The 25,365-nt window shown below is 49.2% G+C and overlaps 1 protein-coding gene across 9 annotated transcripts in view; it reads right to left on the bottom strand.

Moving 5' to 3' along the window:
- Positions 1–25,365, bottom strand: part of PNPLA7 (patatin like phospholipase domain containing 7) — an 88,168-nt gene that overhangs the window by 62,185 nt on the left and 618 nt on the right. Inside the window, exons 2-13 of one of the 9 annotated variants that reach the window (XM_070518274.1) lie at positions 24,807–24,963; positions 23,189–23,398; positions 22,942–23,029; positions 22,436–22,515; positions 20,802–20,893; positions 20,483–20,623; positions 19,748–19,907; positions 17,980–18,060; positions 6,751–6,879; positions 6,183–6,263; positions 5,183–5,309; positions 4,293–4,433 (exon numbers count right to left, since the gene is read on the bottom strand). In XM_070518274.1, coding sequence (XP_070374375.1) covers positions 4,293–4,433; positions 5,183–5,309; positions 6,183–6,263; positions 6,751–6,879; positions 17,980–18,060; positions 19,748–19,907; positions 20,483–20,623; positions 20,802–20,893; positions 22,436–22,515; positions 22,942–23,029; positions 23,189–23,305 — 1,237 coding nt within the window. In that variant the 5' untranslated portion in view covers positions 23,306–23,398; positions 24,807–24,963. Of the gene's footprint in view, positions 1–4,292; positions 4,437–5,182; positions 5,310–6,182; positions 6,264–6,750; positions 6,880–17,979; positions 18,061–19,747; positions 19,908–20,482; positions 20,624–20,801; positions 20,894–22,435; positions 22,516–22,941; positions 23,030–23,188; positions 23,399–24,806; positions 24,978–25,365 lie in introns of all 9 variants that reach the window. The other 8 variants (XM_070518275.1, XM_070518277.1, XM_070518276.1 and 5 more) reach the window with 8 other exon arrangements.

The raw sequence follows: 25,365 nt of genomic DNA, 5'->3' as shown, positions 1-25,365 counted from the left end.
CTGTCCCACGGTGTGCAGGGCAGTCAGGACTCAGGGAGCTGCGCACTGAGGCTGGCACACTGCACTCTGTGTTACTCGTGCCTCAGTAAAGTACTGTCAGCATTTAAACCCTAAGTGTGAAAAGGTCAGGACAGTGCCTCCTCTGGGAAGGGGCGTGGGAAGGCAGCTGCTGCGCAGCGTGTCTGTGTGCACAGGCCCGTCAGGCAATGGCTGTACACCACTCTTCAGGGAAGCACGGAGCTAAAAAGTAAAGCTGAAGAATCTGCAATCATAGATTTAAACCAACTTCAGGCAATCACAGAAAGCTGGCGTCAGAACCACACAGAAATTGCAAATTCTCAGTTTTATGGCAAATGTCCAGTTTTAGACGAAAGCAGAGAAGAGCGTGGGAGGGGGCTGATGACACCCTGGGCACTTGCCCGACCGGACCACGGCCCGTGCAGAATGCGCACTAAAGCCCTTTGCCTGGCAACAGTGGGGTCTGCCTGTGGCTCAAGAGTGACTTTGCCTTATCACCTTCACTGGCAGAAGAGCACAGTCTGTACTCACATGAAAAAAGAAAATGTGGGATTCATTACAAGGAACCACAAAGACCAACCTCCACTAATTTTTTTAAAGGTTATGTTTCATAGGAAAATACTTAAATATGTGCAGCTATTTTCTTATCATATTAATAAGATTTTGAAAAGTTTAAAATAACATAGCAGTTAATAGCTATTTTTGTCCATTCTAAGATACCATATATTCATAGCATTTATTACAGTATTACATTGTTATATAACATATATTATGTTGTGCATTTCATATTATCATATTACTGTTTTGTTATTATTTATTACTAATAAGCCAAGGTATAATGATACCAATATCTATTTTAAAAACAAAACCCAACCATACTCCTTGTGATAAGAACATGCATACATTAAAGGCTATACATTTCTACAGAATGCTTTTGTTATAATCACACAGTTTATAAAACTTAAAATGTTGAGTATCTCTGATGTTTTCCAGAAATATGTCCTATATATATGAGTGTCATATCTATATAGACCAGAGGAAAGGCAGCTCTGTATCTGTAGGAATGTTAACTGGATATGTTCACGGAACTGGATAATTCGCACTCAAATTTCATTATATGTGGATTGCTATTATTTTCAGTTATCTATCATTTAAGCTTCTTTTATTTGAAAAAATTCACTAAACATATATTTTTAAACGTGGCAGGTCAACTGGACAGCCATATGGGAAAACATGTATCTTGACCCCGACTCACTTCAGACAAAAGAGTCAGTCCTAGATGGGTGAATACGAAAGGCAAACATTCAATCTTACAGGCAGATTTCCTAAATGGGACACAAAATATATTAACCACAAAAGAAAAAAATTGATAAATTGGACTATAATTAAATTTAAAAACTTCTATTCATCAAAAGATATCATTAAGAGAGTGAAAAGTGAGCAGAAAATATTTTTAATACATACATCCAACAAAGGACTCATACAGAGAGTACCTAAACAACTCCTATTGATCAACAAGAAAATGAAAGATAACCTAAAAGGAAAACAGGCAAAAGACAACTCAACACCATCCCCTTGGAGATGGAAGGTGCTCAGGCTCGGGAGTCATCAGGAAGCTGGAGCTACAGCCACAAGAACCCCCTGCAGGGCACAGAGGGGCCAAAATGAAAAAGATGGAAAACAGCACAGGCTGGGGAGGACGACTTCCTGCAAGATGGCGTGGCCTGTAGGCTGTGTGGCCTGTAAGCTACACTCTCTGACACACAAGGCCAATGAGCCCCTGAGTAGGTCTGGGGATCGAATTGTTAGAATTTAAATGTAAACAGCCACATGTGGCGGGTGATTCTGTGCTGAACAGTGCAGACTGGAGCAACCAGACAGTCTTATGAGGCTGGTGGGAGTACACATCAGGACAAATGCTTGGAAAACGATTGGCAGGATCTCCCAAGCTAAACATATGTGCATTCTATGATCAGCAGTTCCGATGAGAAAATGTACATGTATATTCAACAGACATCTAAATGCAGTATATTCACACAATAAAACATTGCACGACAGTGAGGACGGGTGCATATGGCTACACAGCAACACGGACGGATGTCACAAACACAAGGCTCAGCACAAGAAGCCAGACTCAAAAGCAGTCTGAACCATCAGAGATCAAGAGAGTAGGTGTCACTGGTGGGACAGGCTGCTGCCGTCTAAATATCACTGCTGGTGGTAAGTGGAGAAGCACAAACGGGGCTTGGGACACTAGTTTCTTTATCTGGGTGCTGGTCTCACAGATGAGTTCAGTTTGTGAAAATTCATCAAACTGTCCTCTTAGGATTTACATATTCTAACACATATTTACATCCATAAACAGTTAGTGAAAACAAAAAATAACTTGGTATTAGTAAAGAAACAGGCAAATAAACCAGCAGAACACCAAAAATACCTAAAAAGTAGATCCAAGTTATGAAATATCCAGAACAGACAAATCCATAGAAATGGAAAGCAGACTGGTGGTTGCCAGGGCTGGGGGCTATGGCATGGGGAGTGATGGCTAAGGGGTACAGGGTTTCTTTACTGGGTGATGAAAATGTCCTGGAATTAGGGGCCAGCCCTGTGGCTGAGTGATTAAGTTCGCGTGCTCCACTTTGGTGGCCCAGGCCTTTGCCAGTTCCGATCCTAGGCGTGGACCTAGCACTGCTCATCAGGCCATGCTGAGGCGGCGTCCCACATAGCACAGCCAGAGGCACTCACAACTAGAATATACAACTATGTACTGGGGGACTTTGGGGAGATGAAGAAGAAAAAAAAAAGGAAGAAAAGCAAGAAAATTGGCAACAGATGTTAGCTCAGGGGTCAATCTTTGCGGGGGGGAGGTTCTGCGAATTAGATAGTGGCAATTGATGCACAATTTTGTGACCATACCAAAAGCCACTAAATTATACACTTTAAAAGGGTGAACTTTATGGTATGTGAATTATATCTCAAAAAAGCTGTCATTAAACAAAACATCATGTAGATTCAGAAACTTGATACCTAATGAAAATGGCACCAAAACAGCAAGGTAAATGAAAGAGTGTTTTGTTGATGGTGTTGGGCAAATTAACACTCTATAGAGTAAGAAAAAGCTGACTTTCTTACCTTGAACATATGCAAGAGAGAATGACAAGGAATGAAAGACCTCAATGTGGAAGGCAAAACTGAAAAGCTAACAGAAAGACTCTAGAATATACTTATGACCTGGGAACAAGAAAAGAGGAAGACTCGAAACACAACGTGCAAGGTTTCAATAAAGGAACATGAGGGCTCCTGCAGCGTGCAGGTGCCCCGGCCGTGCTTCCAGATGACAGAGATCAGGAGAAGACATCTGAGCAACTAACACTGACGAGGGTTCTCCACCTGGAGCACAAAAAGAATTAATACAAACCAACAAGAAAACCTCAAGAAACTGCAGAAAATGGGCAAAGAATACAGACAACTCCTAAAGAGGGAACCAAAGAGCTGTCAAGGAGGTGATGAAACTTGCCAGCAAGCCACAAAATGCAAGTGAAAACAAAACACACTTTCTAACAAACATAAGAGCAAAATTAGAAAGGTGGTAAGGAGTGAGCTGGTTTGTGGGGGAGTGTTGACAGCCCGCTAGCTGTAGGCTTGATGGGGACATCACTCCCAGCCGCCCCCTGGGCCACTGCCAGGATGCACCCACGCAAACCATCCAGGCTGTGAAACTCACAAGCAAGCAAAGGTCACAACAAAGGTCCTCACAGGGGAAGGCCCTCGGGGAGAGGCGAAGAGAAACAATCGATGACCAAAGGGATAAGAAAACTCTGCAACTGAGACTCCGGAAAGAAAACAAAGCAGAGACAAAGTCTGTGAGGGGGCGGGGGGCGGTGCAGGGCCCCCTGGGGAGAATTCTGCTGCAATGAAAGCAAACCTGGGTGACGGCTCAGGGGTACAGAGGGCCCAGGAAAAACCTTTCGGGGAGGACACAGCATGTTAGCATGCTGGTGGGCAGAGCCCAGCACAAGGAGAAAGGACGGTGCGGGGGTAGACACGCCCACAGGGGCAGGAAGGGCACACAGGGCCTGGCCAGGAGAAGCTTCATGTGCACCGGCACCAGGGGCAGTGGTGAGCCAGGGGCAATGTGGAGAGGAGCCCACAGGATGTTCAGGGCAGTAAGAAGCCCACCACTGCCTCAAATCAAGAGCCAGAGTGTGGGCGCAGGGTCCTCTGGGCCTGAAGGCTTGCCCACCTTATGAACGCTCCAAGCTCAGGTCCTTTACCTGGTGGAGCCGAAGGGGCCTTGTCACCTGCCTGGGCCTTGCCGAGCTCATCCGAGATCTCTTTGTGGACAGAAGGCAGTGGGACGGAATGGCTCCTCTTCAGCAGAGGCCCAGAGGCTGCTGCACGGCTGCCCCCATGATCTGCTGGGACGAGACAAGACTGACAGGAAGCAAGGCCTCTGTTCCCACAGCAGCACACAACCACCTGTCTCGAGGCCCAGAGACAGCCCTCTGTGGCCCTGCACATCTGCCACCTCGGGCTACATCCTCATCACCTGCCCTGCCTGGCCAATCACCTGTGCCCATCTGCCTAGGTGAGTGATGAGTGAGTGCCAGCCTCAGACCCAGGCCCTGCTCCGCCCCTACTCCAAGGTCTTCCAGAACTGACTGGCTGCTTGCTGCCAGCCGAGCACCTTGAGGGTAAACTAAAGCCCCAGGTGGAAGCAATGTCCCTTTGTGAGTGGCATTCTTAGTCAAGGTGGCCGTCTGAGCACACCTGGGATGAGCTTGGCAAGCTTCAGGGCTCCACCTGTCCCTCAGGTGAATGAATCCAAAATAACCTTCCAGTAAGGACGCTGAACTTCACAGACTTTGTTAGTCACTTGTTTATAAACAGGTGACATCTCCCACATCTATTAGTGTGGCTGCGTGTTACGCCATCACTCTGGAGGTGACTCCTGGCCAAGAAGCCTCAAGGACAGTTTATTTCCCCAAATCTAAGCCCCTCTGGAGAGCTCAGAGCAGTGTGGTCAGAAAGCGAAGCTTGGAACTTGCTCCCTGAGTGTCTTTTCCCGGGGGCCAGGTCTTCCCACAGTGACAGGAGGTGAAAGCTGGTGACTGGAGGGGTGGGAGGGAGGGAAGGAGGCTGGAGGTCAGTCCCGGGGCAGTACCTGGGTCGCAGGACTCCTGGGGCCGCAGGGACCTCTCAAGTCGCTCCTCAGGGCTGCAGCTCACCTGCCTCTTGGTCTTTCCAACAGCCAGACTGGCTACAGACACGAGGGGGATGGCCTGGCTCTCCTGGGACATGCGAAAGAAGCAGGCTGCTCCAGGAGCACACCTGGGCTGGTGTGAAACCCTTGAGAAAAAGCCCCATTTCCCAGAAAGAGAGGAGGCACCGCCCAGGAAAGCAGTGACGTGAAAGGAGCCCTGGTCTGTGTCAGGGGCCGAGGCTGAGCCGCATTCTATCCCAGCGTCTCTATCAAGTTTAAATGACAGTCAAAATTGTCAGAAACCTTCATACTCTTCAGGAAGATGAAGAATAATGCAGAAAACAACAGGATATACTCTGAAATATCAACAAGGGAAGAAGACACAACCTAAAATATCATCAAAACTAGGGAGAACATCCAAGTGAAATCTGACACTGACAACAAATGTCTGCTGGCACTTGGGACCTGCAGGGGATTTGTTTGAGGGTCCACAAACAGGCACTGGGCTCCCCAGTACCAGGCACTGTTTCAGGCTATGGGGACAAGGCAGGCAAAGCGATCACCTCGTTTCATTCTCACAAGAACTCTCTGGGGCGGGAGGGGACAGGAGGTGACAGCTCCACTGGACAGCGGTCAGCTCAGTGTGCCCCAGGGAGGAGCTGGAAAGGGGCAGGCGTGCTTATGGAATGGGGTGATTTGAGGAGCCGCATTCAGGCCAAGCCCAGACTCTCCTGGAACGGGAACAGTGGAGGCACAACAAGGCCACTCGCAAACAGGTGGCGAGTCTCTAGGGCGGACACATTCCACCACCTGAGAAGGAATCCCACCTTCCTCCACTTAACTGGTTCCTAGCACAAGACCCCAGGAGAATCGAGGCCCAGACAAGTAAACTTGGCCCATCGTCCCCTCCCAAAGCCCAGGGTCCCAGGACCAGAGATTAGGAGGCTGAGGCTGCACTTACGGGGTTGAAGAGCTCCGTGGTGAGGCCCAGGTAGTTGTGCAGAGCCAGAAAGGTGACCCTCTGCAGCCGCACCATGATGATCTGTGAGAGAGAGGGGCCACCTGTACCAGGCTTGGCACCTCCCCCAGACACCTGGAGCCACCTTGGGGTGTTGTGACAACTCACTGTGGTCCCCCAAGATGTTAGCATTAGGGGCATGAGGGAACACTTTCATTGTTTTCACAAGTTTTCTGTAAATCTAAAATTACTTCAAAACAAGAAGTTTAATAATAAAAAACGCACTCTTTTGGGGTTTAGTGGGAGATTTGAGGACCTCTTTGAGGTTATGAAGGTGAATTTTTATTGTAAAATATGTCTTACAAAATTTCTTAAAAACCACCTTAGTCCTCCTTACACCCACCCAGAACCCCACCATGCCAGCAGTCCGTCCTGCCACGACGTCAATCCCACAGTCTGGGATGCGTCTTCATAGCTACCAGACTCCGAAGCCACACATAAACTGACGATCTGGGACCTGCCCTGAGACGGCCCATGGCAGACGGAGAGCTTGACTAGAAGAGCAACGCACCTGCACCACCCTCACGAGGGTTTCAGGGTATTTCTCAAAAACTCCTTGGAAAGCCGCGGCTGGAAGCCGGAGGACAGTGGATGCGGCAGCGGCACGGGCTGACACTGTTTTGTATGGTGCAGTGTGGCCCTGTAACAACAGCTCCAGTTAGTCTGCTCTCGCCTGTCCTGAGATTTCAGAACCCGCTCTCCAAGTCCCTGTGCTGGTCTCGACTGTCACACCTCTCAGAACCCTGCTCTCCAAAAGGGTGTGTGAGACACCCTACCCCGTGGAGCTAGGACTACCCCACCAAACAACCCTGAGGCGGAGCCTCGCCCTGCCGTGAGCACAGGGCCTCTGAGAAGGAGGCTCGGCTTGAGAAGCAGAGTGCCAACAGGACTCCACACGGATGAGGACGAGTCGGCAGCACTCGGCTTCCGTCTTCTGGGAACTGGCTTTCAGTCAAGGTACTGTCTTGTGCAGTGAGCTTCACACTGACTGGTGCACAGCTCTGAGTCCCGTCATCGCTTTCTCCTCCCACTGCTGGTTCCCAGCAACAACTCAGCTCTTTTCTTTCCTGATGGGGTTGCCTTTGTCAAAATGTCACCTACGTGGAATGACATGGGGGTCTGGCTCCTTTCACTGAGATGATGCACTTGGGATTCATCATGCTGCTCCTGTACCAGTACATTGTGCCCTTGACTGCTGAGACCTAGTCTGTTTTACAGATGCATCAGTTTATCTCTCCAGCAGTTTGAAGGACATTTGGATTTTTTCCAGTTTTGGTAATTATAAATAAAGCTGCTACAATATTCACATACAGGGTTTTGTGTCAACAAAGTTTTCATTTCTCTTGCTAAATATCTAGGAGTGGGACTTCTGGGTCATATGGTATATGCATCTATAACTTTTAAGAAACTACCAATCTGTTTCACAGGGGCTGCAGCACTTTGCAGTCCCACCAGCAACAAATGAGAGTTTTGGGTGACTCCTACACACTATACCTGCACTGTCAGGGTTGTAGAATGAAGAATTTGGCCAGTCTTGTTCTCCGGTTCCTCAGAGGAGCCTCTCAACCCTTGGAAGTCCCCAAGTGTTAGCAGTGTTTCTATTACGCAGGGTGGACCTCGGCAGTCTCAGGATGGGGCTGGCCACACCAGGAGGACTGACTCCAGGATTAGAGGGCTGGGGTGTTCCCCACCTCCAGGAGGAGAGAGCCTGCAGACTTTGTCTTGTGGCCTCGATTCTATCAGTCTAATCCATCATTCCAAGAGGTGGGTTGTATCTCACCACGGTTTTAACTCTCATTTCCCAAATGACTACTGATGACGAGTGACTTTTCATTTACTTCTCTGACATTGTCATATTATCTACAGTGAAATGTCTGTTTAGACCTTTTGTCTTTTTAGTGAATTGCTTGTTTTCTTAATATTGAGTTTTGAGAGATTTTTGTATACTCTGATACAAGTCCTTTATCAGAGTCATGTTTTGCAAATATTTTCTCCCAGTCTGTAGGTTGACTTTTCATCCTTTTAACAGTGTTTTTCATAAACCACAAGTTTTTAATTTTGGTGAAATCTAATTTTCCAATTTTTTTCTCTCATGGATCGTATTTTTTGTGTCACGTCTGAGAAATCTTTGCAAATCACAAGGTAACAAAAGTTTTCTTCAGAAAATTCTATACTTCCAGGTTTCACATCTAGGTCTGTGACCCATTTGGAGTTAGGGTGAAGTGTGGGCTGAGACGCACGTCTGCACATCCTGTCCACTGTCCTGGCACCCTGTTGAAAAGACGGTGCTCTCTCCGGCGAGCTGCCTCTGCACCTCGCTCAGAGATCGGCTCACTCCACATATGCACCGACTTCTGGACTGTCTGCCCAGCTCTGCCCGTCAGTGTCCACCATCACACTGTCTTGAAATCAAGTCGTGAGTCCTTCGGCTTTGTTTTCTTTTTCAAATTCTTCTAGCTACTTCTAGTTCCTTTGCCTTTCCATATAATTTTATAATCAATCTATTTCTAGGAAAAAAAAAAAGCCTGCTGGGATTTTGATTGGAATTCTGTTGAACAATTTGGGGAAATCTGCCTTCTTAACAGTATTGAGTCTCCCAGTCCATGAAAACACATATTCCTCGAATTCATTCAAGCCTTCTTTGACGTCCTTCTTCAGTGCTGTACACACATAACCTGCACATATTCTGTTAATACTTAACTATTGTGTGGGCTGTGGTGCTATTATAAACACTACCATTCTTTAAAACCTCAGTTTCCAATTTCTAATTGCTAACATATAGAAATACAATTGGTTTTATTTAGTATTGGTCTTGTAACCTTGCCATGCTCACTCATAAGTTCTGGTAGCTTTCTAGTAGATTCTACAGGATTTTCTAGATAGATAATCACATTGTTTGAAAATAGAGACTGTTTTACCTTTCTCTCTTCCAACATGTGTGCTGCTTCTTTCTCTCTCCCCTCATTACCCTGAGGAGGACCTCCGATACGATGCTGAGCAGGAGCGGTGAGAATGGACATTCCGGGCTTATTTCCCATCTTCAAGGGAAAGCATTCAGTCTCCCCCAACTAAGCATGACGTTAGCTGTGGGGCTTTTTATAGATGTCCTTTACTGGATATGGGAAATGCTCTTCTTTTCCTAGTTTTCTGAGAGTTTTTAACACGAGTGGAAAGCTGAATTCTGCCAAATGCTTTTTCTGCATCTATTGAGATGCATATGGTTTTTCTCTTTAGTCTGTTGATATGGTGAATCACATTGATTGATTTTCAAATGATGTAACAGTCCTACATTCCTGGAATAAACTCTACAAAATCATTAGGTATTATCATTTTTTTATATATTGCTGGACTCAAATTTCTAATATTTGAGGATAATGTGGATATCTAATATATGAAGATATTAGAGGATATCTAATATATGAGGATACTGTGGATTTCTAACACATGAGGCTACCGGAGGACCTCCAATACATGAGGGTATTGGAGGGTATCTAGTGTACGAGGGTATTAGAGGATCTCTAGTGTATGAGGATCTTAGAGGATATCTAATACATGAAGGTATCAGAGGATATCTAATACATGAGGGTATTAGAGGATCTCTAGTGTATGAGGATCTTAGAGGATATCTAATACATGAAGGTATCAGAGGATATCTAATACATGAGGGTATTAGAGGATCTCTAGTGTATGAGGATCTTAGAGGATATCTAACACATGAGGGTGTTTCAGGATTATCTAACACTGAGGATTTTGCATTTCTGTTCATGAGAGATATTGGCCGGCAATCTTCTTTTCTGGGAATGTCTTTGTCTGGTTTGGTACGTGGGTACTACTGGCTCAAAATTGATTTGGGAAGTATTTCCTTCTCTGCACTTTTCTGGAAGAGTTTGTGTAAAATTAGCATGATTTCTTCTTTAAATGTTAAGCAGAATGCCACAGTGAAGCCACTTATACCTGGAGTTTTCCTTGTGGGATGGACTTCAACTACAAATCTGCTATCTCTGGTAGACACGACTGTTCAGACAGTCTAAGTCTTACTGAGGAGCTCCGGTACTTCTCTTTCCAGGACTTTGTTGATTTCAACTAAGTTGTGGATTTTAGGGGCATAAAGTTGTTCATAACATTCCCTTATTCGTCTTTTTAGATCTATAGAGTCTGTAGACACGTCCCCTCCTTCATTTCTGATGTTGGTAGCTTGTCTTCTCCATTTCTTCTTCACTGGTCTGGCAATAGGTTTCTCCATGTTACTGATGCTCTCTGAGAGCCAGCTTCTGTTCTCACTGATTCTCCTGTTGTTTCTCTATTTTCAATTTCACTGATTTCTGCTTTTATCTTTATTATTGTCTTCCTTCTGCTTGCTTTGCATTTTCATCTGCTCTTCCTAGTTTCTTAAGATAAAAGCTTAGATCATTGACTGGTGACCTTCTTTCTCTTCTAATACAAGCATTTTATGTTATAAATTTTCCTCTATGCACTACTTTAGCTGCACTCCACAAATCTTGATATGTTACATTTTCATTTAGTTTGAAATATTTTTATTTCCTTGCAACTTCTTTGACCAATGCTTTATTTAGAAATGTATTTTTAAATTTCCAACTATTTAGGGGAGTTCTTATATTTCTTCCTGTTATTGATTTCTAGTTTAATACCATTATAATCAGAGGACAGACTTTGATGATTTCAGTTCCTTGAAATTTATTAACATTTCTTTTACGGCCCAGAACACCAGCATGTCTTGTGAGCACCCAACATGCCCTTGAAAAGAACGTGTGTTTTGCTGTTGTTGAGTCCAGTGTTCAACAGTGTTTGATAAGTTAATCAATTAACTAATCAAGGTGGCTGATAGCGTTGTTCAGATTTCTTTTTATCTCTGCAGATTCTCTGCCTGCTTGGTCTATTGATTACTGAGAGAAAAGTTAAAGTCACCAACTACAACCATGGATTTGTCTATTTCTCTTGTCAGTTTTGTCAGTTTCTGTTCCACTTCTGAAATTATGTATTGGAAACTGTTGTTAAGTGCACACACCTTTGGGATGGTTATATCTTCTTGGTGAGTGATATCCCTCTTTATCTCTGGTAACATTTCTTTTTTTTTTTTTAAAGATTTTATTTTTCCCTTTTTCTCCCCAAAGCCCCCCGGTACATAGTTGTATATTCTTCGTTGTGGGTCCTTCTAGTTGTGGCACGTGGGACGCTGCCTCAGCGTGGTTTGATGAGCAGTGCCACGTCCGCGCCCAGGATTCGAACCAACGAAACACTGGGCCACTTGCAGCGGAGCGCGCGAACTTAACCACTAGGCCACGGGGCCAGCCCCTCTGGTAACATTTCTTGGTTTGAAGTCCACTCTGTCTGATATTAATAGAGCCCTTCATTTTTATGTTAATTGGAGTTATAATGGGACTTTTCCCATCCTTTTACCTTTAATCTAAGTGTTTACATTTAAAGTGGGTTTCATGAAGTCAGCATATAGTTGGATCTTGGTATTTCCATCCAATCTGTCCACCTCAGTTACTTAATTTGTGTATTCAACATTATTATTGATATGGTTAGGTTTAGGTTAAAAGTTTCTGGAGAATGTTGATTTTTTTAGCAGGTTATCAGCTGGTTAGGTTCAGACACACGTTCTGTCCTACCACCTGTGGGCAGTGGGTCCCAAAGTGTGGCCTCTGAGGCCTTCTCCATCCTGCATGGGTGCCCTCCACGGGGGTTAGTCTGACTCTTCATCCAGCTCTCAGGGTCTGTGCTGCACTGCTGGGTCTGCTCGGAGACTGGGAGAGGTTCACAGACAGCCTCAGGGGACCTGCTTCTTCAGACGTCTTCTTCCAGGATCCACACACACACACTCTCCCGCTCTCAGAAAGACGGGTTCCTATCAGAGCTCTGGCTTCCTGACTGGGCCACCACTGAGGCAGCGCAGTGAGACAACAGAGGAAAACCTGGGAACTCACCCTGCGTGGACTGCTTCTCCTGCTTTCATTCCCACCCACAATCTGCCTACTTTTCAGTCTTCAGTAACTGCTTCTTGAATTTTGTCCAGAGTTTTTAGCTGTAATCAGCAGGAGAGAGAGGCTGTAGGGGCAGCACCCTGCCACAGCAGAACTGGAACTCTATTTTAGTTTTATCAAAAATAAAAATCTCAATTTCCTTCTTCTTTGAAAGTCAGAATGAAGAAGCCTAATAAATCACCACAGACAGCAGCTCACTTGTGTGATGAGACTTGTTGCTGCTGCTGTTAGGGAGGACTTTCAGATGCTGGGCCATGCAAATGAGAATTTAAGCAAGGTGAAACCAATCTTCAGACACTGCTATACCCTGAGGCAAACCTGGCAGAGGCCCCTCCTGCTGCACAACCCTGTGTGTCAGGAACACTGGGCATCTGGTTCTCAGGACGTTCTAAGTGAGCTCTAGAACTCAGTCCTATTTCTTCTGCTTGGACTCCTTTCTGCTCTTTCAAATCCTTTATGAAGAGAAAGTTGCCCCTAAGAGACCCATAACCACACCACAAGAAACATGAGCACAGAATGATACTGAGCAGTTGCCTGCCAGATGTCCAGGCCGGCTCCAGATTCCCGGCATGCCTCTAGCCATTTATGCACTGCTTGGTTGCTCTGTGGAGAGTGGACACCCTCTTCCTCTGGCTCACAGGGGTGGATGGTGTATCTTGGACATGGCCTCACCCCACTTCCCAGCTGTCTCTACAGGACCTGTGAAGCCAGTCCATCTCCATTCACCAGCAAGTCAAGCAGCTAGGAGACCCTAGGAGAACCAAGGAGGAACGTCTCCACAAACCCTATCAGAGAGGAGTTCTCATCTCCATTCCAGAATCAGAGAAAAGTGTGTTAATGTTTGGAGGGAGGGTAGGAGAAGGAATGACAACTTAGCAGCTATCGCCAAAAATGGCTTGTGGGCATTATATTTTCAAATTGACCTGTCAGAAGAAAAGTGCCCTCACCCTTACCTAAAATCAAGAAACTATAAAAACCACAGGGAGAGGCTGTGTCACTCCGGGTATGAACAAGGCCCAGGTACAGACCCCCAAGAAAGCCTCACACTTGCCTGTGTTTACAAATGTTCTCAGCAGCACAAGGTGCAACAGAAAACAATGTAACAACCTAAATGTCAATCAGCAACAGAGAGATCAATAGTGGAGCAGACGACTGGACTAGAACAACCCCATCCACACGGATGGCTCTTATGCTAAGAACCCTGCACAAACCAAGGAGGCTGCAGAACAGAGTTCTGCACAATTATGCCACACGTGCGAGGGGGCCAGAGAAAACTCGGAGGAGCAGCTGCCCCCGAGGAAAGGAGGGGCTGAAACCAGAGGGTGGGTGGGTGACTACATGGTACTGACGGTTTACAGCTAACCTGAGTGACAGCTGGCCAGGGTGATCGCTACATAAGCTGGGTGACAGCTGATATGTTTGCCTACTATAGCGTGCTTTTTGGTATAGCTGAAATATTTCATAACAAATTTATAAAAATTAAAATAGTAGGGGGAGGGGGAATTAGAGGAAAGTGGTCAAAAGTACAAACTTCCAGTTATAAGATAAATAAGCACTGGAGACGTAATGCACAACATGGGGACCGCAGCTCCACACTGCTGGACGACGTACAGGAACGTTGCTGAGAGCAGACCTAAGGATTCCCATCACAAGCAGAAATCCCTCTTCTTCTAACTGTAGCTATATGAGATGATGGATGTTAACTAGACACAGACATCCTGTTATCACTTCACAATACATGTCAATCAAACCACCATGCTTAAACGTATACAGTGATATACGTCAATTATTTCTCAAAACTGGAAAGAAAAGTAAATAAAAGAATCAAAATTGCCTCAGTGTCAAAAAATATATTGTTACTTCAACTGGAAAAAAATAATCACAAAGCCTACTACCCATTAAAAACGGCAGTCTGAAGGTAAACGCCTAACCCCATTCCCTCAGGGCACATGTGCTCCTCTCTGCTCTGTTAGAAAGACACGAACCTCCAAGGATGAAGACAAAAGCTAAGAGCAGAGGAGACAGGTCAGCAACATCCTGGAAGCTGATGCAGAGTAAGCGACAGAGGGGCAGCTAATGGAACTGACGGGCTGTCCAGTGAAAGCTGAAACGTTCTCTTCAGGGTATAGAGCCAAGACAGTGAAAACCGATCCTTGCAGGCTGCTTGGCCCACATCCTCTCCCCTCCCCTGCAGCCGGCCACCGGTGTTCTTCTGGAGACGGTGAAGCAGACAGGTGTGAGGACCAGGACATCAGGCACAGCCATGGGAGGACTGCCATCTCACACCCGGGCCAGAGGACAGTGTCCACTTGGATGTGGGCACCGCCAGACGCCTTCCCTGACTCCAAGCCAATCTCACCACAGCAGGATATTGGTGGGTTCTCCTCTGGGACTCTGCTCTAGAGAAAGACCTACACTCTCAGCTGTGGACCCCCTGCCAGCCTTCCTGCAGGGAGCCCCAAGGGACAGGCGCTGAGCAAACGTGGGCTCACATCTAGCTTCCAAGTAGCTCACTCTATTTGTCTTTTCATAATTAACCCATATAACCACCACTCAAATGAAGATATAGAACATTTCTAGCAACCCAGATTACCGTACGCCTCCCCTAAGCCCAAATCAACCTAGCCCTGACATGTAACCCTAATCTGCCTCTGTCACAGAGGGCAAACCACAGCCCAAGGGCCAAATCCTACCCAGCGCCTGTTTTTGTAGATAAAGCTTTGCTGGAACACAGCCACGCACGCTCATGGGCACTAGGATGGCTGAGTCGAGTAGCTGCACAGAGACCACGTGGCTCACAGATCCTAAAATAGTGACCACCTGGCTCTACATCACGTGTTAGACTCACTCATGCCAAGCCTCATGTAAGCGCGCGCTCTGTGTCTGGCCTCTCTGGCCCCATGTTCTGGTACCACGACATGTCTGCGCTCAGCTGTGCTGCTTGTGCAGCCAGGTCCAATGGGCACTTCACTCTGAAGTAAGTGGACTTTAGGGAACAAGAAAAGCCCCAATCTGAAAGACGGAAGCCAAAATAAACAGAGAAGAAAAGTTCATGAGAGCCAGAGCTGACATGGGGAGCAAAAGAAAACCTCATTTTACTTCATCCATGAAAAAAGAACAAGATGTTTTTTAAAAAAAGAAAAACATTCAGAGGGAAAAAAACGAGCTCTTGAAATAAAAAACATGGAGACATAAATTCAAAATTCAATGGAAGGTTTGGAAAACAGAGTTGAGGAGTTCTCTTGGAAAGCACCACCAAAAGACAATGGTAGTGTAGAAGCAAACAGTTCTAGATTTGTAGGGTTTAACACTCTCTCCTGCACCCTCTCAGGAAGCTGATGGAGGATTTGCCCCCCAAAACAAGAGGAAAGGAAGGACCCCAGGGTGAGGGGCAAGGAGCTGAGGGGAGTGGCCCTGGGCGTGGAGGTCAGACAGGACTGCAGGATGGGGGCTCAGACGAGCGCTGGGTCAGGGTGTCAGTGCAGGAAGAGCGCAGAGAACTAAGCAACCAAGAAGGAGGCGACTGTTAACTCGGGGAGAGCAAAGTTCGAAGAAAGACAAACTTCCTGCAGGCCTCACAGGCTCGGTGTGAGGGGCAGAAGAAGACTGCGGGGGTGCGGCTTCACGGGCTGGGAGGAGCGGGCAGGCGAGCAGGGCAACGAAGAGAAGAACTGCCTTCGTTTTCCAGGGCAGGAAGTCGACAGGGGTCTCAAACGGAAGAATTAGGGAACAGCAAGAGCAGCAGTTTGCACAGAGAAGCCAGAAAGAGCTGGGAGCGGCTTTTCCAGGGAAGGTGCAGTGGAACAGACAGCTGCGGTGCATAAAACATCAAATATGTTTTTAGAATTTGTCCACGTTATTTGAATAAGAATTAAAATTCTTTTAAAATGACAAAAATGTTTGGTGAGGCAAAAGTGACAGCCTTCCAAATGATCAATTAGTTACAATACAGACTCATTTTCTCTCCAGTGTCACCCATTCTCTTTTCCCACCTACTCAGGGGAGACAGAGTCCTGCTGGCAGGGAGGAGGGGCAGGGCTGACCACTAACACCAGGACAAGACACCTGCAGCCGGCTGGGGGACAGCGGGAACCCTGGCCTTGCTCACAGCACACAACTCTGCAAGAAATGGAATTCAACCCAAAAGACACAATGAGATCTGGATCAGCCAAAAACAAGCAGAACAGAGAAGGCCTCCAGCCCATTTGCGTCAAAGCTATTTTTTGCTTAAACCCAGCTGAGGTGGAGAGGGGTGCAGAGCCGCCAACTCCCTAATCCCTCTCCACGTGCACTGACAGCCCATCTCGACCTCTGGCCTTTTCAAGCCCACCAGCGCCTTCCAAATCCAGACGCACACCAGCCAGAGCCACGGCCCAGACCCTGCTCTGGCCTGAACTGCACTTCCCCGTACCTTCTCCCAGCACAACGCTCCAGGCAGAGGCTGCCTCCAGGCCATGTGCCAGCCTTGCTCAGAGGAGGTGGTGCTCCTCTCAGCCTGGCCAGGCGTCTTGTGAAGACACGCCAGGTCCCAGGGGCACAGCAAGATGCCGGAGTCCTGTCCACGCCTCCACCCCAGGCCTCAAAACAGTGCAAAGCAGGTCTGTGCCAGTCTGATGAGTACATGGTGAGTACCAGAAACACCCCTAAAGTCTCTGTGTGGAGCACAAAAAGTAAGGGCTGGATCAGAAGACACCTGCCAAGGGCTCCACCATTGTGTCACACAAGGATCAGGACTCTGGGCCTTGCGTGGGTGCACCCCTAAGGTTCTGCCTGAGTGCTCTGGAGACCCCTCCGTGCAATGTCTGGAGAAACTGAGGACAAGTTGCCTCAATATCCAGCAAAAATTAAAACAAAAGGGATAGCTTCAATGGATAAGATTAAAATCAAATATATCGTTTGAGTTACACAAGTGTATGCATTTATCAAAGTTCAGCTAATATAGGCTGAAGGCTTGTTTTCTTGTCTGTCGACTTTACTCAGAAGAAAATTAAATGAACATTAAATTCTGGTTAATGGGGGAAGGAGGGGCTGAGCTGAGACTTTTGCCACTGGCGATGGGCACACAAACCGATGTTACTGTTCTCTCTACTTCTGAAGAGGTTTGAGATGTTCCATAACAAAAAGTTTAAACCTCACAAGGGGAGATGCTATTTTTCAATTGACTGGACTAGTGAAGATCAAATATTAGACAGCTCACTAGTTGGTGGGGGCGAGGAACGGGCACCCCCACACATGACTGGTGTTTGGCCTCTGTGGGGGTGCATCCCCTTGGTTCCAGCAAGTCTCTCCTAAGGATTTGTCCTAAGATTGGTTTTCTAACATATGAAACGATGTCCACACAAGACCATTCACTGCAACAATGAACAACAAAAGACTGGGGGCAACAGAGAGACACACGTTAGCCCAGGAGATCCAGAGACGGTCCCTCCTGGGAAGGGGCCCCAGGGCCTGAAGGAGGAGGAAGCATTTTCTCTACACAACATTTTGTGCCTCTTCAATCTTGGACCACGTGCACGTGTCACTCAGTCCAAAAAATAATCACTTAAGAGACAGTCAAAACTGTACGGAAACGCCCAGCTCTTCTTAAACACAGGGACAAAGGTGCTCCGACACGCACCCCTGACCTCCTGGGGGTCCCTCCCATGCCAGACCAGGCCCTCACTGTGGATAACTGGCCTTGGTGCTGAGGGACCTGCTGGCAGTCCAGGTGAAGCTGGGCACCCAAGGGGACTCACAGTGATGACATCCAGGATGCTGAGGAGACTGTGCACGCTGTCGCCAGCCAGAACCTCTTTGACCGCCACCTCCGTGCCGTCCTGTGTGTGGGAAGCAGAGCAGAGTGGTCCATTCGTGGGAGGCTTGGCCCAGCCCAGGCCAGCTGGGCAAGCCAGCCACCACCGCCGCCTGTCTCGAGGGGCAGAGGCTGCACCCCAGGCAACTTGCGGGAACTAGAGATGTGATAAGCTCCGAAGCAGAGGACAGAAAAATGAGAAGGAATAAGAAGAATGCAGAACCCAGCCCAGCCTGAGCACAGCCTTTCAGCCCCACGGCATGTCCTCACTGGGAGAATTCAGACTGAATTTCACAAAACCTAAGTGAGTTTGCTGGCCTAACTAGAAGAGCTGTGAGAGCCAACTTTAGCCATTTTCAGTATAAACGGTAGCATTTTGATACATTTTCCCACTAGAGAAAGAGAAAGAAAACCATGCAGTACTGGTGATTTAACAGAGGAGCTTCATCTCAGCGAGGCCCAGGAAAAGCCTTGGAACTTGCTTGGACCAGCTCTGCTAACACTCCATGAGCCCTTCTATCTGGCTCAAAGGCTCCAGCACTTCTGAGGAAGGCCCACCAGCTAGATGACCACAGCCCAGGACGCTGACGGCACTGACTGTAGGCAACTGGATGAAGGCCATTTCCTTCCTAATGATCCCATCAAGTCCAGTCAGAGCTAAAGCCACACAGGTGAGGGTTCTACCCTGAAACACTGGGGTCTAGAAACCCAAAGGACATGCAGGAGCTGTCCTGGGTCAGGGCCCAACCCCAGGGCTCTGGCAGGTGGGAACTTCCGTAAGGCTGGGGGCAACCTCATACAGTCTGGGGTTCACTAGTGTCTGCTTTAAACAATAACAAGTGGTGGGAAGCCTGGGTCACACATCTCCGGGCAAATGAATCCATATGCCCCTCCTGAAAAGCAACAAGATCTCAGTGCTAGGGCCGACCCTGTGGTTAAGTCCGGTGCAGTCCAATTCAGAGGCCTGGGTTCACAGGTTCGAATCCTGGGCCCAGACCCACACCACTTATCAAGCTATGCTGTGGCATTGACCCACATAGAAGATAGAGGAAGATTGGCACAGATGTTAGCTCAGGGCTAGTCTTCCTCAAGCAAAAAAAAAAAAAGAAGATTGGCAACAGATGATTAGCTCAGAGCAAATCTTCCTCACCAAAAAAAAAAAAAAAAAAAGATCTCAGTATGTTTGGCCTGGAGGTCATCCCCTGGCAATTGTGATTCAAGGGCAATTGTGATTTAACAGAGGCAGCGAGCAAGTATTTAGCTTCAGCTGAATTAATACCTTAATTATTTTCTTGGAGTTAAAATTATTTATAATCTTAAACCTGGAAATAAGGCAAGGGTGCAATTGATCATGGCAGATCAATACCCAATTACTGAAGGGTGTTCTGAGGAAGTGGGAGAAACATTTCAAAATGCTTAGGATATATGGAGTGAAACACAGAAACTAAACCACTAAATGCCACTGAAACCACTAAACGACAGGCATGTGTATGAAAGGTAACACACCAACATCAAAAAAGCAGCTGTGTTCTGATGTTGCAATCAAAGTATGCCTTCTTCCCTAAAGAACTAAAATTTTTTAATTTGCACTTTTTCAGTGGAAAACTTTAAAAAGTTTTAAGGTGGCAACCTCTAAGTAAAAACACAACAGACCACACCCTCCACCTCACTCTGTGCCCCTAACCTCCTGCATGTGTGACAAGCGCTCTTACTGTGTCCTGGATGCAGACTTCCAGCCGCCCATCCTGCACCACATAGATGCTGGTGTCTGGCTCCCCTGGCCGGAAGACATGCTCCCCTTCGAGCAGCTGCACAAAGACCATGTGTTTGCAAAGTTCCAGGAAAAGTGGCTTCTCAAAGTGGCCCAGGACCCTGCAGGAACCAGAGCACACATGGGAGCCTTCCAGGAAGAACAGCCTTTGAAAGAGGCTGACGGGGATACAGGCCACCACCAAATGCACAGAGCTAGCTTTCACAGGGCTGCAGACCCCGCAGCACCAGCAGCCTGGAATCCCTCTTAGGACAGCAGCTCAAACTTCAGGAATTCTCATAAGCTGTTTTCCCATCGGCTCAAAGAACTCTCAATCCGTGATTGAATTTGAACCTGATGCATAACCAACGGCAGGTGGAGAAGAGCCCTCCCTGGATGGGGAAATGGGGTGAGAAAGAGGAACGGGGTTTCCAGGGAGAGATGGCAGGGAACCCAGATGGTCCAGCCACACACTTCCCACACCTGTTCTGAGTCTCCTCCTGAAGGTGAAACCACCGGCAAGCAAACAAACACAACAGGAAAGAGCCAGCAAGGAGGCTCTGCTGCCTGCCAGGGGCAGAGGCAGCACAAGGAGAGCAGCTTTGCAGCCACCAGCAGCCACAGCAAGTGCACACCTCTGATGCCAGGCTGCAGCGAGTCGCCAGCAAGCAGGCCTCCCGTGCCTGGCTTCTCTTACCGAACATTTTTCAGCATGTACAACACTTCCGACGGCAGGTGAGAATTCTTCACGTCAAATTCTGTGAGGTCAGCCTCCAGCAGGGAGGGTGGGGGCTCCTTTGGCTGGAGGGTAGGGTATTCCTTCTTGAAACGCAGAATCCTACAAAAGCAGAGATCCACACACCTGGAGCAGAAGCCCAGAGGTCAAAGCAGACAGCACGAAGCCACAAACCCCAAGGTGGGGCAGCCACAGGCAGTGGCGACATCCAGGAGACTCAGCAATGCCCACCAGGGAAGGCAACTAGGATGCAATGGGGTCTGAAGGGCGCCCCCAGTACCTCTTGGCCAAAGACAGCACCTTGGTCCTCTTCCTCACCCGCTGCCGGGGTGCGGCTGTGTTCCCCACAAGTGTGTTGGGGAGCGTGGTTACCTGCAGAGCGAAAGGGAGACGCCAAGTCAGGATGTGGCAACTGGCTGGATCCAGTTTTCAACTTCAGGGGTAAGTCCCAGCCCTCAGGACTTGCCCTGTGGACCGCCCACAGTCCTATCACCTAGCTGCCCAGGAAACGGAGAACCACCCTTGGTGCTGTTGACAAAGACGCACCATGTGACCATGTCCCCAAGCAGCCAGTGCTCTCAGAGCTGTGTCCTCAGGGCTGTGTCCCCTCTGCCTGCAAGGCTGACTCTGCTCTGCTTCTCTTCTGTCATGGCAACCCCTTCCCACAGTCCTTTAAAAGTCTGCCCTCTCTGCCCCTGCCGGCCTGGCTACCTCTTTCCCCTCCAGCCCAGGTCCCTGCACAACCGTCCCAGGTCTTGAAGCTCTTTGCCTCTTCCCCACAGTCAACGCTAATTCAACTGTCCCGAACAGTGGTGGTGAGGAGCGCAGAGGGCCTGGTTCCCACCCTGGATACAGGCAGGCCCTTGTCGGCAGCCACTGCCCCGCACTGTCCCTCAGCTCCCCGAGCTGTGTCTGCTCCACAGTGTCAGCTGGGGTTGTGGGTGTGTGGTCACCAAGACTCTCCTTCCCTGCCAGGTGTTGCAGCACCCTGGGACCAGGTTCCTGTCCTCCTCAGCCCAGGTTCAGTTTGCCACTGCACAGTCCTCAGAGGGACCACTGGCGGACGACCTCCCACCCAACCACTCACGGGTGCCTTCAAGACCTGTGGGTCACTCTGTGCGGCCCTGCAGGAGGCTGCAAGGCAGACCTGCACGCTGTCCCCACACACCAGAGCCTGGCCCCTACCAGACAGAGCAGGCTGCAGCTGTGTTCAGGCTCTACCTGGCACCACAGCTCATCAGCAGGTCCAATTCATCCTCCCTTCCACAACGCCTGACACTGCAAGGACACTCACATACCCTGTCATCTGATATTGCAAATTTTCTACAATGAACACGAACCAATCATGTAGCCAGAGACAAGTAACAAATAGAGATTATTTTAAAATGTCTGCAAGTATCTTAAGCCTATATTTTAGGCCCAGTAAACCTCTGGGTGGTCTGTTAAGCCCTTCCTGACCTCTGAGTGGCAGGGGGCTGGGGGTAACCAGGAAGGGCTGGACAGGCTGCTCATCTCCGAGATGAGTGCTTGACACGGAAAGGGAGCCTCACAGCTTCCCTCATGGGGACCTGGCCCCAAATCCCGGCAGGACCACCAATCTCAGCACCAGAGCTGGGACCCTCTGTGCCCATGTGCCCCAGGTTTCTTGAAGTGGCCTCTTGTCCTCTTTTCCAGTTAAGACAAACATCCACCTCACGGGGCCAACAAGGCCTCCATCTCTCCACATTTGCCAAAGCAGTCTTCAACACAGCTGCACCCCGCCCCAAACCTTCCCCGGCCCCAGGGCCCCTAGGCAGGAGCTGCTCCCTGGGCTAGGTGGAGTCAAGGCCTCTGGCCATGGACTGCCAGGAGCCCCATTCCACAGGAGCCTGCAGGAAGGGAGCCGTGCCACCCAGGGCCTGCAGCACAAGTTACCTTTCTCATGATCTTTCGGCCGTAAAACATCACTTTGTCTCTCTTCCGGAACCTGTACTGAGGAGTGGGCTGCACCTGTCCTGCAAGGGGAGCAAAAGGACCACCTGAGCCAGGGCTGGCCACCTCGAGGCATGAGGGTTCTCGGAGGGCCACCCGGATGGTAGGTGGTGTGCGCAATGAACTCATCCTGCCCCGTGACATCACACAGCATGTAAGAAAGGCATGCAGCCTCTTGTCCCAGGCTGTGATGGATAAGCTCCTAGGAAGAAGGAATCGCATCTGTTCTCATTGCAGCCAAGCTCGGAAACGAGAGCTGAGAAAGTGCCAAATAGACTCAAATTCCGTGGATCCAACGTGCTTAGCCTCTGCCTGGACAAGCCAGCAGTTTCCAACAAAAGCCACTATGGGCTTGAGGGCTGCTCCAGGGAGCTCAGAACACATGGCAGGCCATCCAGACCTCCCCACCCTCCGAGCCTGTAAGCTGGAGGCGGAAGCAAGATACTCACCGAACTGACTAAACTTTCTGTACATGAAAAAGACGGTGACGCCAACGAGGGCCAGGGCCAGGAGCGCTCCAATCGCAATCCCCATCAGCTGGGCAAGGTCATAGACAGAGCACCTGTTAGCAAGGCCACTGTGGAGCCCCTCCCAGCCCTGACCACAGGCTGGGCACAAAAGGGCCAGGGCAGCCAGAGGTGAAACAGGCCGCAGAACCTGGGACCTGCCCGTTTCCCAGGAGCATGAGGTGGTTACCATGGCGGCCTGTGAAGGCTGCTCCATCAGCTGCAGCACCCAGGATCGCAGGGTAGCGCCCAGACAGAAGCCAGCCTGGAGAAAAACACCGCAGTCAGGCAGGGTCAGGACGGGCATGGCTCTGGCTTCCCAGGGCAGCAAGAGCAGAGCTGTGGGTCAGGGAGGAAGTCAGCAGCCATCTTCCGGTTTGCTGAGGTCCTCTGGGTCCATCTGCTCAGAAGCCATAGAAAGCAACCTGTCTCCCACAGGCACCCATGGAGCAGCTGGGCAGGGCCAGCAGCTGTGCTGTGTCGACAAATGCTCCAGGCATCATTAATGCATCTGAATCCCTAATCCTTGGCTTTCCAGTTCCTCAAGATGCAAGTGTAGAGGAGTGAACCCAGTTGGCTACACAGGGTGCAAAAGCCATTTCTCAGTGCCCTCTGATCACCAACAGGACCACATGCTGCTGGTCCCAGGGCACAGGGAATCCCACACACCAGCAGAGCTGAGAAACCCCAAGGTGCCATCTGGATTCTGACTGATACCAGCTCACAGCAGAGAAGGGCTCCGTGTGCCTGCTCCCCTACCACCTCCCCAGGAAGGAGTTCACAAGGGCTCCAGAAGTCCAGACCCAAGGGAGGGAGAAAAGAGAGAACAGTGAGCGCAGGACAGTGAGTGGGTAGACAGCTGGTGCCACCCATACGGAGGATGCTGGCTCATTCCCCAAGATGAACATGAAAACAAGAGAGAAACCAGCCAAACAAGTAGCCAGTCTCCATTCTTCCTGGTACCTCCTCCCAAGCAGCCAGGAACAGGATGGGGTGGGGGTGAGAGGTACTCGTTAATTCTTTCAAGTTTCAACATAAGTGCCAAGGATTAAAGCAGCTTGCCCAATCCCTCAGAGAGCCAGGACCAGACACAGCATCAATGCCAGAAAACCCAACGAAATCAAAGGGTGCTAAGAAAGCACCTCAAAAGCAGAATGTTGGATCAAGACAGAATAAGGAAATGGTCCAGAAAACTCAACCTTTTAAACTTGGTTCGGAGGCAAATGGAAGAGTGGGGGCTCAGCGGGACCTCAGAGCTGAGGTACCCAGCCCCTCCTGGCCCAGACCGTGCGCTCAGCTCTCAAGAACTTATCAGCCAGGCAGCAGAAGAGCACCCACGACCACACCCTTCACTTAAGTGTGTTCCTCAGAGCTCAATCACCACTTGGAGGACAGCCAGGGCCACTCAAGGAAAGGGTCCCACGGTGTCCCCTAACTTATTTACACCGTCTCCTACAGGTAGGCATCTCAGACTCTTCTAGCTTTTTGCCGTTGTTCTAATGCATCTAAATTTTTTGGTTTAGAAGTAAAACCTTTTGTAATGTGCCTACAGACAGTCCACTGAGAAAAAGACCCTAAAACAGGCAGGCAAAGTCCTCATGGGAAGCAGAAGCTGGACAGTTGTGACCTGCGGGGAGAAGAGGCAGGGCCAGCACTGACAAGGGCAGAGGGGCCGAGGGGCCACACCCATACGCGGCTGGAAGGAGCGGGCGGCAGAGCAGAGCTAAGCCCCTTTCTCCTGGTCCAGAAATGCCCCGACGGGGCATTCTAAGGCTCTGATGCATCCTTGGAATCCTCGGGTTCCATACCTCTGGGCTGGTGTCCTCTTGCTCCATGGCTGGGAATCACACAAACAGCCAAGGTGAAAAGGAGAGACTGGTTCAAACGCACAGGCCTGCGCTCGGGTGGCAGAGCCCCGCTCTCAGCCTTTTCCACCAGGGTCCTCTCCACTGAAGTTAGTTCTCACTGCGAGGAAGACCCTGGTGAGACACCATGCCCCCACGGAGAGAGGCCATCTGGTCGCGAGCACTGGAGCCGCTGCCCTCCCTGTAAACAGCCCTCATGGGGCCACCGGGACACCTAGAACCGCAGCCAAGTCCGGGCTCCTCGCCCAGCCAGCCGGGCAAGGGCGGGCGTGGGCACCTGGGCCGGGCACAGCGGCCTGTGCCCGGGATTGCCCCTGCAGCGTGGAGCAGGCCTCAAGGTGCTGTGCTGGGTCCAGAATGATGACCTTGGGGACCGGCCCTGCTCCCCGGCCTGTCCGGTGGGGAGGAGCCAGGTCTGGGGCCTTCACCCTGTGGCTCCCAGGCCCCCTAGAAAAGTGGCAGCAACGGAGGGTCCCTCTCTTCCAAACTCCCACCCACAGAA

Source organism: Equus asinus, chromosome 10 (genome assembly GCF_041296235.1).
Source record: "Equus asinus isolate D_3611 breed Donkey chromosome 10, EquAss-T2T_v2, whole genome shotgun sequence".
Taxonomy (NCBI): domain Eukaryota; kingdom Metazoa; phylum Chordata; class Mammalia; order Perissodactyla; family Equidae; genus Equus; species Equus asinus.
The sequence above is the reverse complement of the archived record's forward strand: the minus strand, read 5'-3'. Positions and strand labels throughout refer to the sequence as shown.